At 44.4% G+C, this 17,445-nt stretch overlaps 1 protein-coding gene across 1 annotated transcript in view; it reads left to right on the top strand.

Annotated features, from left to right (window-relative positions):
• The window catches only part of LOC144798261 (methanethiol oxidase-like), a 118,688-nt gene that overhangs the window by 53,077 nt on the left and 48,166 nt on the right, over positions 1-17,445 (top strand). Inside the window, exons 6-7 of the mRNA XM_078669023.1 lie at positions 4,677-4,859; positions 9,360-9,541. Of these exons, the coding sequence (XP_078525149.1) occupies positions 4,677-4,859; positions 9,360-9,541 (365 nt within the window). The remainder of the gene's footprint in view (positions 1-4,676; positions 4,860-9,359; positions 9,542-17,445) is intronic.

The raw sequence follows: 17,445 nt of genomic DNA, 5'->3' as shown, positions 1-17,445 counted from the left end.
TTTTCTTAGCCCTCCTTGAAAGAGGTTCCTCCTTCCTTTTCTGGTTGGAGCTGTTACCCTCAATTTGCCTCCCTGGGATTGAGATTCGAACGCTGGAATTACAGCTGGATGGGCTACTGAGAGGTTTGGTAGATACTGAAGGTTCTTGTGTCCGGGTTTTGTTGTCGGGCTACCCGTGTTGCCTCCAGCTGCGTTGCCCAGAGGGCTTTCTGAGTTTAATGCAGGTAAGGAACTGCTCTTTTTCCTTGGGCCCATCATGCCTCCAGTATGAATTTTTAATGAATCTACCAAACCTTTAAGGATTTCTGGCAATGTTGTCCATATGTCCATGAGAGCTGCGCACGAACAGGTGCTAATGCGGTTATTCTGGATCTCGCTAAGCTGGTTCTCTAAGAAGTCCACCTTGTTGTTCAGCTCCACTAGTCGTTGCGCAATGGTGGATATTAGATCAATTTGTAACTCCATTTTCTTCGATTGCCAGAGCAGTGACCTGCCCATGTTTTGAACTGTTTCCCCAGATAGAGATGCTCCTGGATCGTAAATGGCACTACTCTCGTAAAGATTCTGACTATGAGAACTTGGTGTCAGAGAAGGAGTACGCCGGATGTCGTTGGAGATTCTGAAGAGATTTGGGGTCAGCTCCAGTGTGCTTTGTATCTTAGATTCCAAGTTTAGGAGGAATGTAGGTGATAGGTAACCCAAGTTTTGCAGCCACTCTGACACAACTGTTTTTGTTGGACCGGACACTGTGAGTACAAGCAACGGTGACTGCACGGGAGAGAAGATTAGATTGTTCCTGACAGTGTATTTGGGCTGTCACTACTTGCTCTGGGTTTCTGCGAGTTAATGCAGTGCTGTCACCTACTGGGTCACTTGCTTGTCTGTGTTTCTTTCCAAATGGGCAACCCGGCCCGAACAGGATTGAGAACATCGTCTTTTGATGCTTGTGCTTCCTATATTTGCACTTTGTACTTGTGTAGCAGGGAGCTTGTGGTGGGACTGGCTCCCTGATCTGTGATCCATCCCGTTGCTGATCTTGGCTCCTGGTTCATCTACCAAGCATAAGAGCTCTCTGTATTGGGCGGAAGTTTATATAAGAATTGGGTTATGAGGCCTCCCGATGGCGACTTTAAAAATGACTTTTTGTCGTGGACTGCGATCCTTGCACTCCTTAAAATTCTAGGTGATAATTTAGACTGGAGTAATGGCTTTGCGTGGCCGTTTTCTTGCTGCTGAGTGGTTTTTCTTTCTCTTTTTTTTTTGTTGTCATTCTTCTGTGGAGATGATCAGCTTATTGATAAGTCCGGGGTGCTCCTCGCGACTCCCACCACCGCACTTCCCACTGTAAGGGGGAGAGGTGCTCCTCACAGCTCCTGCCTCCACTCTATCCACTGTGTGGGGGGAGAGGTGCACCTCGCAGCTCCCACCGCCGCCACGGAGTGGGAGGAGAAATGCTTGTGGGCAGTACTACCTTGCGGCACCCGTAGCTGCACTCTCTGACACCCTCAGGCGCAATACACCTCAACTCGAGGCTTGGACACGGCTTTCGGCTTCGGATCAGTCTCCGCTATTCCACTGTAGAACTATTGATCACGCCGATAGTCTCGCGCTATTGTCCCGATGCTCCAAATGCTCAGCACTTGCTTGCTGGTAGAAGAATAATAGGAAGCTTGTTGCGTAGGTCCCTTTGCCTGCCGCCTTGGCCTGGCGCTGTTGTTGCCTCTGCTGCTGGACTCAATCAGCCGATCAGCAGCCTGCATGGAAGGGTGGCCACGAGCGCTCCTTCCCACCGCCAGGGGAACACGCGATATGTTGCCCGCCACTATCGGCAGCAGCCGCTGCTCACTGCTCCTCACCCCCTCCACCTCTTGAGCCAGTGAGGATGGGGCTGTGCGGTTAGTGCTGGGGCCGTGTGAGTCAGCTCGTCTACCCGCTACTATCGCCTTCTGCTGAGGCAGCTGATGCGGGCAAGAGGCGGCGGACTAGCAAGCAGGGGTGGTTGTGGACAAACAAGCGGGCGTTTGCCACCAATGGCGATGGCAAGTCCCGCTCAAGCTCTAGCTCCTACCCGATCTCGGCTCGGCTCCGTTCCTCTCCTTATGTCGGAAGCTCTTTTTCCCCCGGGGTAAGTGAGCCGGCGGCGTTTGCCTGCGGTGGCTGGTGTGATGGCGATTCCTTCTCCAGTCGCGGCTCCAAGCGCCGAACAAACGCTCCTCCTCCAGCTACTCCACGCACTCCTCAGCTGACCGGAACTCAATCGCTGACCCGCACTCCTCAACTCCTCAACTGCACCAGTAGGGCCCCTTGGATCCACGGATGGATATGGACAAGCACAGGTTGTACCACCTCGACAGTCCCGATGCGAGCACCCACCGGCGGAGCTGCCCTCATTCTGATACCCCGCTCTGGCTTGGAGCCAGAGGGGCATCGCCTGCCACTGACTGGAGCCATGCCTTCTGGGCCAGAGCGCAGCCCTATTCTTGTGGGCTAGGATTTGGGGAGCGTTTTTTTTTTCCCTTTGACCCAAACATAGATTGGTGTGAGGTTTTGGTGGATGGCAGAGGACTGGATACCTCTCCAGATACTGGCATGTTTTCTCTCCCTACTGTGGCTATAGAGGAGCCATTTGCAACGGTGGTGAGAAGGGCGGTCGAGGTCCTGGACCCTAGCCTGCCCTCAGTGGCAGTCAAGATGAACATCTTGACTGAGTTGATTCAGCGGGGAGTTTCCCCTCGGATAACATCAGATCAATGGGTTCTGCAGTTTGTCCGGAGGCGCTACTCCATCCTCTTCGGGACTACCTCTCCACCCATGCCACCTACTTGCGACAGGCTGACTGAGGATCATCTTTAATTGTTCCGCTATAAAGTGATGGCTCTCTTGGCCAAGGGAGACAGAGAGGGTTCTGACGCCAGAAGTAGGCCGTGGTTGCTATTCCCGCTACATTCTGGTGCCAAAGGAGGACGGAGGCCTTCGTCCTAGCCTCTATCTGCAACCTCTCAATTTCTTCCTCAAGAAAGAGAACTTCACAATGCTCACATTCGCTCGGGTTTTGTCTGCCCTGGGCCAGGAAGACTGGCTGTTAGCATTGGACTTACAGGGCTCACACTTACTCATTCTTGTCCTACCTGCCTACAAGCGCTGACTGCAGATCACAGTGGGCTTTGACCTCTTTCAGTTCACTAGGCTCCCTTTTGGCCTTACCAGTGGGGACGGCAGTGGCTGCAGCTCCTCTGCAGAGATCAGGGTTGCCTGTCTTCCCCTATCCCGACGACTGGCTGTAGAAGGCGGGCTCGCCCCAGGCTGTCATCTCCCACCTCCTGACTAAGGAGACCTCCTGATTTCGCTGGGGTTTCAATATCAATGTAAAGAAAGTCACACCTGACTCCCTCTAAGGCGCTCCCTTTCTTAGGAGGTGTTCCGGATACGATGCAGTTTTGGGCCTATCCTCCAGAACGGCAAGTCCAGGGTATTCAGGCTATGATACTGATGTTTTAGGCCTCTATCCTGGATTTTGGTGAGACTCACTATGAGACTGTTGGGCCTCATGTCCTTCTGCATTCTGCTAGTGACACATGCCCACTCGGATATGCAGGCTCTGCAGTGGGACCTTGAGATCCAGTGGGTGCAGAATCAGGAAAATCCATCCGACATGGTCCAGTTCTCGGAGGGAACTGCAAAAAATGCAGTGGTGGGTAACGGACCGCAATTGGTTCAATGGCAGATCACTCTTTCTTCCCCAACCAGATCTGACAGCTGATAGATAGTCTCTACCAGATAAGTAATTACCAAAGATAAGAACCTTGTTCTTTAATGCAACATTAGAGTGATTTCTCAGGAGGGCTGCTGTATTTTTGATGTGGAAGGACAGAATTATCAAGAAGACTGCTATTTTTTAATGGACCCTAGAGTTACTTCTCAAAAAGACTTCTATATTTTAAATGGGATTGTACATGGCCTTCCCCGAAAGGCTGCTTTATTTTGATTGGTGGAGTGCAGTAATTCTGCATATCTATTTTAATGGTGATTTCTTAGCTTTGCTGCTGTATTTTTAATGAGGCAAAACGGGTGCTTCTCAACAAGTTTGCTATATTCGTAGTGGAGCAGTAGAGTGACATCAGCGCAATACCGCGACATTTCTAATTGTGCTATACTTGCAATGCCCTGGCAGTGCAGCAACCATCTTCCACTTCATATACGTTGATGTTAGCAAAAAAAGTGGCATATTCAAACGTTCAAAACATTACAACCTCCTAAAAAAGGATTTGCTCATTTACCTTCAAACTGTTTTGTGTTTTGCAAAAGCCCACAGCTTGCACCCATTCAGAATTGCTGGAAAAAAGACCAATCCATAAAAAAAAAGAAACAAAATTGAATTGATGTATGAATATCTGACCTAAGGTGTGTAATTAAACTAATAAAGCAAGACATGCTAAAGTTTACATCAGTGAAGCCTCATTTGGAAAATATTTTGGGAAGAGTGTGCCACATATTTCGTGCATCCTTGTTGCAGAGTTTGCCACTTCTTAATTCTGTAGGTTCGGAGAATGTGGGATTAAACAAGCAGTGAAATAAATGTTTTAAATCAAATCTGAACATGCACCAAGGCACACAACTAGTTCCCAGTCCGAACTCATTGCCATTGGCGGCCCTGTCTGTCTGTTTGTCCTCTGCAGGTGGGTTTGTCTTGCTGGATGCAGAGACCTTTGAGGTCAAGGGTGCATGGGAGAAGGAAGGCCACGCGGCTCCCTTCGGTTACGACTTCTGGTACCAGCCCCGCCACAATGTAATGGTCAGCACCGAATGGGGGACTCCCAGGCTCATGTTCGACATCTTTAAATGGGACGATGTGCCGGCGGGTAAGAGACACCTATTCTTGAAGCATGTAGGAAGTATGTGTTCTAAATGACCATTTTTATAGGGCATCCCACCAATCCACTTATCCCAGGGTGTTTTAGAAAGATGATGTATTATTACCAAGTCAGTGTTCTTTTTTTTCCCACGATGTATTGTTGAGTGAGTCCTGTTGCAACTCATATCTGCGAACTGCAGCTTACTCACTGTTCTCTGCAGAGCTTATTCAACGGACTGGACCATTACACTAAATCGTAGAGGGAGGTTCATAGAGAACATGTTTGTTACAAGGGTCTTCTTCAGGGCAAATGCTTTCTGCCGGACAACAGTGTTCTATGAAACATTTCTCTGTCGACAAACACATTTCATTTTTTTTAAACATTTTTTTCAGTTTTGTATAAAAAAAAACATACAGCAGTAGTTAGACTATAAAATAGGCGATAAAGCAAGCATATCATGGGAAGGGAAACATCCTTTATAACGCAACTTTTACCACGCAGTGCCTTTACGACGCAACTTTTACAACGCAAACCATTACAACGCATTGCGCTGGGGGGTGCTCTAGGATAGGGAATAAGTTTAATTTACTGTCCAACACCTTCCCTACTATCCACGGGGACTGGAGTTGGAATAGTAAATTAAACTATTCACTATCCAGCGCCCCAAAGCACTATGCGTTGTAAAGGTATTCGTTGTAAATACCGCGTTGTAAAGGCATGCGATGTAAAAGTATGCGTTGTAACGTCATACATCCCATGGGAAAGTCCATTAAAAGCCAATCATCCTGTGCCCGAGTTCCGAGAGCCCAACCTGAAGACAGGCACCCTCCACAAGTAGGCACTCCAAAACGAGCCTACCCCCTTATTGAAGTCCTCCTCCCCGCTGCATGTAGTCCATCATTTCACTCATCCACCGTGCTTTCACTATCAGAAGAGGCCACGGTGGTCTGTGGTTCTAGGAGTGTATCACAGAGGTCACTCCAGACTGCGAGGTCCTTCACCAACTTGTCATCCACATTAGATTTAAAAAAAATTTTTTTTTAATTAGAAATCCAAAAGTACAAGCGGGAGACATCGTAACCATATGTCTTCATGTTGGCAGGAACAATTAGTCATTTACCTAGACAGAAGTGCTTAAGCATATAGCATGCTCTTTCATACAAAATGGAATTTGCACCCCCCTACATACTAAGTTTCCCTTAGTCAAACAAGGGTATAACCAGGTTTCGCCTTGTCCTTCATGTATTGTTTCCTGTGAGGCTAGGCACCCTTAGGCTGAGAGGATAATTTATACTTGGGCATTATCAACCCTCATTTCATTGCCAGCATTGTCATGGGTGTGAGCGTAAGGGTGCGGCCCTAAGAAAGGTATCAGCATGAAAGATCAGCATTAATCAGCATTACGAGTGGTTACATAGAAAACCACTGGAATAATACAGGTTTGTGCAGCCTGATGACTCCCTGCAATGCTGCTGCTCTCACACTGTAAATTCTGTAGTAATTGAAACTCTCAGAACAGATTACTAAAACAACCCATGCAGTGACTTTAGTGAAACTTTGGCTTACTAGCATTAGACTGCATTTAAACTCTGATTATAAAATAAATCAGCCAGCATCATGCTTCCCAAAACAGCATTTCATTGAACATAAATAAATAAATTTAAAAAAATCGATCGACATCAGTTTTTTTCTAAGTCAGTACCTAGAGACTTCTAGTGAATGTAGATAGCACTTTATATATTTTCACATATAAATATGAAAGCAAAGTATTTTTCATCTCCTAGCTTATCACTTATGGTTCATATTATCCCCAGCTGAGTAACATTTGGATGCTAAAATTGCTCTCTACATTCCTTTTCTGTGTGAAGCTTCATTCTGTTTTTTTGTTTTTAGTGGTTAGCTTTTTGGATTCTCACTCTATCCCAGTATATTTCTTTCTTTCTATCCCGTGGATAGAAAGGACGAAACACTTAACTACAGACTAGTATTTGGAATTCTGTACATAATATGCCGAGTTAAAAATTCATCACACCAGTATGCTACTTTTTAATTGTTGGAGTGTGAAGTCGGAAAGTACATGGTGGGTTTGAGACACCTGTGTCTTCACTCCCAATTTGACATGCAGCTGTTAGTAGTACCATAGTTGTATGTACTCATTTTGTCAAGATTTAGAGTGTGCAGGCTGAGTTGTTTTTCTGAGAGGATTCAAACTGTTATTATGTAGGTCACTCCAAGATCTCTGCTGAAGAAAAGATTCTGAGCATAGTCCCGGGACTTGAGCATATTATCTGCAGGTTACTAGTAGATCTATGTAGAACGCACTCAATTCCCTAGCTAGCCAAAAGGATTTGGAACCTGTGATGTGCAGGATCAGGCAGGGTTTTCAGTAGACCCTTAAATTAGTGACTTGAGCTATATTTGATCAGAACATGTAGCCTCCAGATTTCACTCACCTCTCGGGTGCCAACTGATTTACTCATACAAAATGTACCAGATACTACCTATGGGATGCATGTTTCCTCCTTCCAGACCTGGCTTTTTTTGCCATCAGCATGGTGCATTCTGAGACTTGGAGTTGTGCTTTTACATTGTAGATCTCACAGAGGTAAGTTAAAAAGTCAGGACATACTGAATATCACACATTACATTAGGCCAATGATTAACTTTGGAAAGTATTAACAGCATGCACATAAACCCACCTAACTATCTCAGTGGTGTAGGGAAGTGAAAGCTACTTATTACACACACACACACAAGCTCTTTAGCACTTGGTGGATGTTATGTCTCTTACCATGTGGGTAAGAGCCCAGGGGTGCCCTGGACTGCTAGAAGCACAGCTGTTAGGCGTTCAGCCTTTAAAAGCTCAATAAAGTTTTTACCTTTTTCTTAAACAGTATTCAACATACACATTTATTGGTCAGTAGATAACCTCATTATCAGGAACAGTTAACGTAAAAGAGTACATCAATAAACATTCGTATTCAATATTGCACAGAATCACATGAAAATATTATCACATCATATTTTCAATTCATTAAGTATGTTGTAACCACAACTAAATTATTGTTGTTCAAAATTAATATCAAACGTCCCAATGCATTTCGGGTTACATAATGAACCCTTCGTCAGGGGATTAATGATATGCAATCAGAAGAAAACCATTTCATAGGTTGTCGATCTCTTGAGGTGTAGGTTCAACAGGATCTAAAAAACAGCAACATACAAAACTATATTGTGTTCTCACATATATGCAACAGTATATCACAAAATACTCAGGAGTAACACCAAGAGAAAAATACCAAAAGGACAAACCACCGTGAAAAGGAACCCAGTGTCTCAAAAAACGATCAATTAGTGTGAATGTGAAATTAACTTTATCTTAGTGGCGTTTCAACTATATGTCTAAAAAGGTATAGTGCTCACATTATTAAAGATAAACCCAAGACAAGTCTTCGTAAAAAAAGGCATGCTAGTGCCGAGTATGCAAAGTAAAAAATTCTCATGATGTTATAACTTGAAATCTGTCACCACTCTGATAAAAGAAATAACTCCATAATAATAAATAAACAATGCGTACTGTATTGATCGTTTTTTGAGACACTGGGTTCCTTTTCACGGTGGTTTGTCCTTTTGGTATTTTTCTCTCGGTGTTACTCCTGAGTATTTTGTGATATACTGTTGCATATATGTGAGAACACAATATAGTTTTGTATGTTGCTGTTTTTTAGATCCTGTTGAACCTACACCTCAAGAGATCGACAACCTATGAAATTGTTTTCTTCTGATTGCATATCATTAATCCCCTGACGAAGGGTTCATTATGTAACCCGAAATGCATTGGGACGTTTGATATTAATTTTGAACAACAATAATTTAGTTGTGGTTACAACATACTTAATGAATTGAAAATATGATGTGATAATATTTTCATGTGATTCTGTGCAATATTGAATACGAATGTTTATTGATGTACTCTTTTACGTTAACTGTTCCTGATAATGAGGTTATCTACTGACCAATAAATGTGTATGTTGAATACTGTTTAAGAAAAAGGTAAAAACTTTATTGAGCTTTTAAAGGCTGAACGCCTAACAGCTGTGCTTCTAGCAGTCCAGGGCACCCCTGGGCTCTTACCCATTTGTTTCTTAATTAGGAGGGAGTTAGGCACAAACCCCTCACTCTAGAAAGCACGCAAAGATTTTCCTAAGGACACACATAAATATCTTCACAATTGACTACGGGTGTGCAGATCCACACCTAACTCAGATGTCTCTTACCATGGCAAAAGCGTAGTCTGTGGTTGACTGATCTTGCCAATGGCAGTGCTGGATTACTAAAGAGTGAGATCTTTCAATAAAATAATGTAAGAAGAGGACCTTCAATTTTGTTGCTCATAAAATATAGGGAGCGTCATTAACGGGTTGCTGGGGAAATCTGGGAAAAGGTAACAGATGAAGGAATCCTGTAAAATACTGCTGCACAACTAACCAGTGAACTCCATTACAGGTCTTTATGGACACAGTGTTAATGTGTGGGACTGGAACAAACACACCCTCATCCAGAGACTCGACCTGGGCGAAGATGGATACATTCCAATGGAAATTCGATTTCTTCACAACCCCGATGCAGCTGAGGGGTTTGTTGGTTGCTCCTATGGCAGCTCGGTCTTTCGCTTCTACAAGACCCAGGTAGGCCCTACAGTTACAAGTCTTTATTTCCTCCTGTATTAGAGGGACTGGAAAAGTTTATAGGAACGGGAACCATGAAGCTAATATGGATACTGGACTGACGAAATATGCAGTATTTAACATTGGGCAATTTATAGGATTATAGGGCTTGGGTGGAGTTAAAGGATTGGCACGCGACACAGAGACAGCCACTTCTAGGCCTGGGTGGAGTTTAAAGGGTCCGCACAGCGATATAGCATCTCTCATCCACTGTACTGGATGGGTTTACTGGATGATGCAAGGAAGCAGAGCCTGTTACATTTTGGGCAGATGCTTATAAGGGATCATATATTCATATGCGGCCTCTTTACTCTGTGGCTGGATGGTCACATGGATATTGGTACAGAACCTTTCAACTCTTGCACTGGATGAGAGTGGGGTATAGGCCCAAAAATATATGGTTCATCTCCCTAATATATAGGTTCAGGGTATGGTACCGTTCACCTCTAGGATTGTTCATCTACTTTGTACCTACCATATGCGGAGTCCCTTGGTTCCAATGTGGATGGACTGTGGGATGTTCCCTGGCATACAGAGCATTACCCACTGTACAGAGAACATCTGATCATTGAGAAATGAACATGAACTTCCAGCTGTACTCAAACAGATGTATTTTCCTATGGAAACCTTATTGAATTTTGTAGAAATGCAAAGCAAAACTCGTTCTATCCAGAGTTATCCTATGAGAGGAAACCTATCCAAGTGACCAGAGTCCTTATTCTTTACCCGAAGTCTCCGATCCACATCCAAAAAGAGTGAGAACTTCACTCATGACAATAAAAATATGTATATAATGCTTTCCAAAACATAAATTCGATCTGAGACACCGGCCAAGGTGAAATAATATAAATTGGAATCTCCACACTATTTTAAAGGCAGATGACATTGAAAAGAACAACTAGTGACATAGGATGACATTATCTGTTTCCCACATTATAAATGCAGGCCTTAACCTATATATTCAACAGCAGATCTTCGAATGAAAATAACTCCTAATCAATCAATCAGATTCTTGTAGAGCGCGACTACTCACACGTAAGGGTCTCAAGGCGCTTGGGGGTGGGTGTAGTAGTGAAGCACGAGATTAAGGGCATGGACCTGCAGTTTGACACACTTAACTTGCAAAATCTCATTCACAACCATGGGCATATCTACCAGCCTTCTCTAGAGCGAGGGGAGGTGTGCAACCAAGCCTATCAAGCTTTTCTGGGGACTTTAACCTTCTAAGGGGTTGCAGGGTCACTCCTTCATTATTCAAAAGTACTTAGCACTGTTTCGGGAGCTTCAGCATCACCTGAGCCGCTCCCACCCTGTTGTCAGTTTGTCAAATTAACATTTTGTTTAACTTGGCACTGTTTTCCAGTTCATCCCTGGGCTAAGCTGTTCTTTGTTTGATTGACAAAACAAGATGATGCAAGCCTTCTCTGTTGCCTTTTCACATTTTAACCGATTTTTTTTTAAAACCCTCTTTCTTTTACTCCTGTTTAATGAGTCCAACCTTCCCAAGAAGTAAGAAATGAAACGACACCAAGCTCAAAGTATGTAACATGTATCTATCTATATATAAAAGCAATAACTATTACAATAGTTTAGGAAATAAATAATGTATACAACCTAAAGCATTTATTTATTCACAGTGTAAACTTTATATATTAAAAGTATAGAATCTTCCACAGGTTTTATACATTTTACAATGATTGGATTAACATTAAGGTCTTGTAATATTTTCAGTGCTGGACAAATTGATAGTACATGCTTCATGTCCTGCAGTGGGAAACCACATAGCTTAACGGAAGTATTGCTATTGATGTATTGCAAAGGTTTACTCCAATTTGAATTCCACCTGTCCTAAAGCTGAAATTAAATATCTTAACTTCCGTTCCCATACTAGCAACCAAATAACATTGAATGTTGCCTTTACTGCAGAACTACAAATTAGAAAAAGGTGACTGTTTTCAAAACAATGATCATAATCCTTTTTATAACTAATTATTTTAATGGTTGTCCTAAGATAGGATCACCATCAAATGTATGACTCAGTTTAGATTTAATTGGACAACTCTGCCGCTGTTTGGAGTGCTGCATACTGTGGTCCCCTTGTAGTTAGGTTTCAAAAAGAATTTGGTAGGAGCAACTGGAAGAATATGAAAATTGTAGGATTTGACAAGACCCGACCACCCTATTTCAAGTTTAAAGTCTTTATTGGTAGATTCTGCCTTATTATTAAATATGCTTGCCATCACTGACCTTGCAGTTTTTCTGCTGCTAACAGGTGTTCTATACTGCAGCACACTAAACCATTGAAAGTTATAGCTGGTATATCTACTAAATATACCTTCTGTAAAGCATTGATATTGTTTCTACTCATTCCATTAGAAAAACATTTAAGCCCAGTACTCACTGAGTTTGATTTTTGCTATCCATTGATTAATATGTGAGAACAAGGCTTATTGATTCCGATCTATTATTCCAAGATAGGTTTATTTTCTTAAAAATTCAATATTTGGGGGGTGGAGCCACGCTCGTAACCAAGATGGCCGCATAAGCCCCTGGCTCCGCCGACCTCCGCCAGAGGCTCATGAATCCTGACTCCTATCCTGATTTCCCGCCGGACTCCCGTGCAGGTGAACTGCGCCTGACTCGAAAGGTGCAATCCCAGAATTTCTCGCTGCTCGGACGACAAAGATATGTCGTGTGTCATTCTTGGCCTACCCCAGATTTGAAGCCGGGGCCTCGAGTTCTAACCCGGCCGGGTTGGAGTTGAACAACATCGGCCGCGGACCATGGGCGGTTCCGGTCTCCCGAAGTGGCGATTTTCCTCTCCTGTTATGGATGGTGAATTGGTGACAGCTCTACCCAGCAACTACGGTGGCCTATTGTACCTACTATTTGTTCGGGGCTCCGCTGCCCGGAGGCCCTGTTGAGCTCCCGGGGTTTTCTGGGCTCGGTTCCCCGTGGGCGGCGACGGTACTGATATCGTGCTTTGGACGTGTTAAGGGTGGTTTCTACATTGCTTCTGCCCTATGCCCCGGAGACGTCGACCTCCGAGGTTCGGTCACCCGCCCGGTCGCTCATTGAGGGGCGATGGAGCGGGTTGAAACTACACCGTCGCTACGCACTGTAATGGCCGCCATTTTGGAGCTCCACACACGATTCGCCGCCACCTTCCAGGAGATGATCATAACTGTTGATCATATAGGCTTGGGACCGGATTCCGGCCCTCTGTTCCTGGAGAGCCGAGATATTTCTTCCGCGGAGAACGCCTTGATTGTTACCGAGGACCTGTGCAGGATACCGACACGGAAATCTACTGCGACCCTCAGATGGCGGCGATCGAGCCCGAAAGAACTGGACGTTTCTTTAGCCCTATGTCGACCCCGCCCGAGATGGATGTGACTATCTTCGTAAGCCATTGTGACTTCTCTAACGTCTGTCGGATCACACCTTTGGCCCTTTTCGTGAGTGATCAAGGCCGCTTTGCTGATTTATCGCTGGTGGGCAGTGGACTTGCTTTGACTCTTGGACTCTGTGGACGTTTATCCTGTTTTCCCTCCTATCGAATTGATTTCGACACTCTACTGTTATCTATTATTCTTGTTGTGATGGCAGCTCGGATGGACAAAGCCTGCGTGGAGAAACGCAGCGACCTAATTGTACTGGACGGGGTCATCGTTATGGATCGTGAGGGTTTGGGCTGAACTTGATTGGACTTTGAGGCACTGTTTCTTTTGTCTTTGCTGGGTGATATCTGTGGGAGCGATGGCCAGATGTGAATCTGATTGTCTGATTATTGTTAGTCTGATATGCTCAGGACGGGATTTGCTGCCTCTTTGGTGCCGGGGGTCGGGTGGGATGGTCCTTTTTCTGTTTGCGGGATGGTCCTTTTTCTGTTTGCGGCTCCCCTAAGGACTGTCTCTTGATTTGCTAAGACTTGCTTAATACTACGGTAGGGGGTGTCTGCTTTTGGCGGGGGGATGGGAGTCCGGGAGCTCGTATCGTTTTGCAACATTCTCCTCCTCCAACTTCTTCCCTTCCTTTACTAAAAATAATTATCTTATTTTCAGATTAATATTTACTTCAAGAGTAGTCATGAATATATGCATAACTGTCCTTTGATAGCGTAATCCAATAGGAGTACAATCCATGAGAACAATATCAGCATACAGTAACACTGCTAACAAGCATCCCCACAGAACAGATGGATTACGTTAAGTCTCCTCTAGATTGTTCGAGGTTTAATGTTCTCTCAAAAACAAAAACATTTTAGGAGTTTAGAGAATAGTAGAACAGGTGGTTCCCTACCTTCTAGTGGTTTTTTTGTTAATTGACTGACCAGAAACTTGAGGTCCTGAAGAAGGCCGCTGACCATATTAGGCATATGTAGGATGGCCGCAAAATATTGACTATGATGGGATGGAAGGATTACTAATTTTCCCAGTTTCATCCCCCTGTTTCTGTATTAATCCTATCAGGGAATCCACTGATAAAATTAATAGGTTAGAATAGCTCTAGGTAGTTTTAACCTCTTTTTTCACTTCTCTGGTTGACGTGGAGTATATAATCCACTTTAAAAGTATTTTCTAAAAACCTTTTTAAAAAACTCTTGCTCCCACACTTTGGGGTCTATTATATGAGCGGGCAGATCGCCACCGCCCGTATGGCGGTGGCGATCCGCCCGCCATTATCTACCGACCGCCTCCCATTTCCCCCGCCATATTACGATGGCGGGAGGGACCCCAGCGGATGGAAAGACCGCCTGCCGGTTTTCCACCCGTCGCCGAGTCAACCGGGCGGAAAAGGAGCTGAATATGGTGGCGGTGTCTGCAAGACACCGCCAGCCATATTACAATTCAGACGGAAATGTGCCTTTCCATGGAGGCGTTGCCTCCATGGAAAGGCATGTGGTCTTTGATTGTGGGGACCCGTTGAGGACCCCCAGGGTTTTGGGGGGGTTGGGGGGAACATGGGGGGTACCATCATTTGCAAGCACAACTTGGCAGGCAGCGCGCGGTGCCTGCCACGTTGTGCATGCAAATGTACAAGGTGCATCCACAGCATTGTGGCTGGCGGTGCTGTGAGCACCGCCCGCCACAATGTTGAGGATGGGGAATGCCACTGCAACCCTGGCGGTGGCATCCTAATTGCCGGTGCGGGACGGCCACACCACTGGCGGCCGGTCCCAGCACTGCTAGGGTGGCGGGCGGGCAGACGCAAGTCCGCCCGCCATCCTAATAGTCCCCTTTGTGTGATAGAGCCCACCTTGGACTAATTTTGGTCCAGGGTGTGGGAAGCCCGATGATGAAGCATGCCACATCTTGATGTGGGTGAGGGCGCTTATTTTTCCCAGAGAGCTCTGTGTAGACTAAAGGCAATATTTGTGTTAGTTGTGGAGCCCTTTGTGTGTTTACTAGAGTCTAGCAAACATCTCTCTGCAGCTAGCTTACTGCTAGATCACTGATCCAGCCAGGACAGTTGATCAGCTCCACGGATGAAAGTGAAAGAAAATGGCGTAATGCACATGTTAAGAATATACATGGCAAATAATGTACACATTGCAAAAGAGATTCTGGTATTTGTCCTCCTGTTTGACTCACAGTATTATACAGCATAGTTGAATGCATTTAAATGCCTGTGGTTTGTATTGGCACCAGATGGACAGTGAAGACAGCTTACCAGGTAGTGGAAGTGTATTATCTGCATTCCAGTGGCTGGAGGGCAGGACATGCAGTCAATGATGTGAGGGTGGAAAGGGTCTTAAAAGGATCCCTTTACACATTCAATTAACACTTTAGTTCCTGAAGCACTCCCTTTTTTAGGTCTTGCTGAGCCAGCGCATGCGCTGCTCTGCGAGAAATTTAGTAAACGAGCTTTTAAAAGTGCTACCAGAGGCTTTTCCTGGCCTCAAGCTTGCGTGCAAGTGCACGATCGCAGCCGCCATGTGGGTTTCTGTCAAGGCTCATTAAGCCTTGTGTGCCTCTCTCCGCGCTTCAATTCCCTCCCCCTCCCCCACCACAGATCGCGTCACTCTGCTGGCCTCCACTCCCCCCCTCTCTATGCTGAGCGCGAGGCGTGCGTGCGGCCAATGCTTGTTAAATCTAAGCTACACAAAAATCGTGTTTAAGTGAATAAATGCTGAGGAATCTATTACGAATATATTCACATGCATACCTCTGCTGCAAGTAGTATCAACATTTAACTTTTCCGTACAACAGTGGTAAAATCTTGTTCCAAAGCCGCTCTCATGTTCAGTGTTTCTAATCGGTATGATTTTGTCCAGTTGGTGAACTATTGTTACCTTTTGGAAACTACTCTAGCTTTGATGACTTTAAGAGGGTGAAATAATGACTTACATACTATGAATAGATTTGCCAAACGATTTTCCTGACATATTCATGGTTAAAAAAGATAGAAACATACATTTAGGTTGCATGAAAACTTGCTTTCCTTCGGAGAAGGTTTTCCATGATTTCACCAGTAGATGGAGATAGAGGCCTGGGTAAGATGTCTACAGTAAGCTTTCCTTCTTGTCTGAATTTTACAGTGGAGGTACGTGCTTTCACAACTTAATGCTGCAACTCTGGAACCAACTTCAACTAGGAATGACAATGAAACAAAACCCAGTGCTATCAATTCTAGCAATATGTTTGGAAGTTCACACGGGAAAGAGGAATTCGAGCAGACGCTTAAATCTCGAAAAAGGCCAACTCTAAATATCTCAGTATGTAATGTTACTTTGTCATATATATAGAGGTTATCCATCCAAATGACAGACTCCCACTGAAGAGATCCAGTTATCATTGACTTCTGCGGTCTTCTTCAAAACATTAAAATAGAGACTGCCACACCTCAGCATATAACAGATAGAGGTATACTAACATGGCACCGTTTACCAGATATACTCCCTTCTTAAAGCCAGGAAGCAGACGGCTAAAGAAAACTATGTAATACTTCAACAGTCTTTTCAACTATGTCTGTACAGTCAGGTATGCAAATGGTTACAGTAATGCTTTTTTATATTAAAATCTCCACTTAGACTGTCTATACACCTTCATCTTCATGTTATGGGTGCCATATGTGTTACAAACTGCACAAAATGTTCATAATGTCTAAATAGCAATATGGTAATTCTGCTGAGACAATTGAGAAAGACCTACCTGGAATATTGTTTAAATACCTGATGTAAAACCAAATGGTATCGACTATTTTTTTCAATTTGACTATTTTTGAAACTCTAGTGTTATGAGGTGCTGCACTGCATTCAATGGTCCATTAAGACTATACTCGTCATAAAACTTCTCCCACGATGCTTAGGTACACTATACATTACATTGTATGTCAATATGGAGCAAAGATGCACAAATCTAGGGAAATTCTGAGGAAGATATTATGATGGCCCAAATAAAACTTGTTAGATAAGACGAGCTTAATTTAGGGCAATGTGTGACTTATTTATCCACTGGCAGAACAGCAATGAAGTAAGCAAGCATTGGCATAGCCAATAGGTCTCGCTTTTGGGACCTTATAAGTATTAAGTTATGCAGCACAATATCCTTGGTACAACAACATCAATTGTTGCTTGGCTAAACACTTATAAGGTCCCAAAGGCGAGACCTATTGGCTATGCCAATGCTTGTTATAGATGCTATGGGTGAGTAGGGGTGGAGCTGCAGGTTGAAGGGAACCCTTTAGGGGAGGCCAAGCCTTTTTCTACCTTTATCACACTTCAGTGCAGAGCCCTTACACCTCTTTGTGCCTCTGTTGTGGGTGCTCCAGGAAGACAGGCCTGCCGCGAGGGACATTTCTCCACAAAGGCTGTGTCTGTATAGCAGCTTGGAAAGACATTTGAAATGTATTGCAGTTTACTT

This window comes from Lissotriton helveticus, chromosome 12 (assembly GCF_964261635.1).
Source record: "Lissotriton helveticus chromosome 12, aLisHel1.1, whole genome shotgun sequence".
NCBI lineage: Eukaryota > Metazoa > Chordata > Amphibia > Caudata > Salamandridae > Lissotriton > Lissotriton helveticus.
The sequence above is the reverse complement of the archived record's forward strand: the minus strand, read 5'-3'. Positions and strand labels throughout refer to the sequence as shown.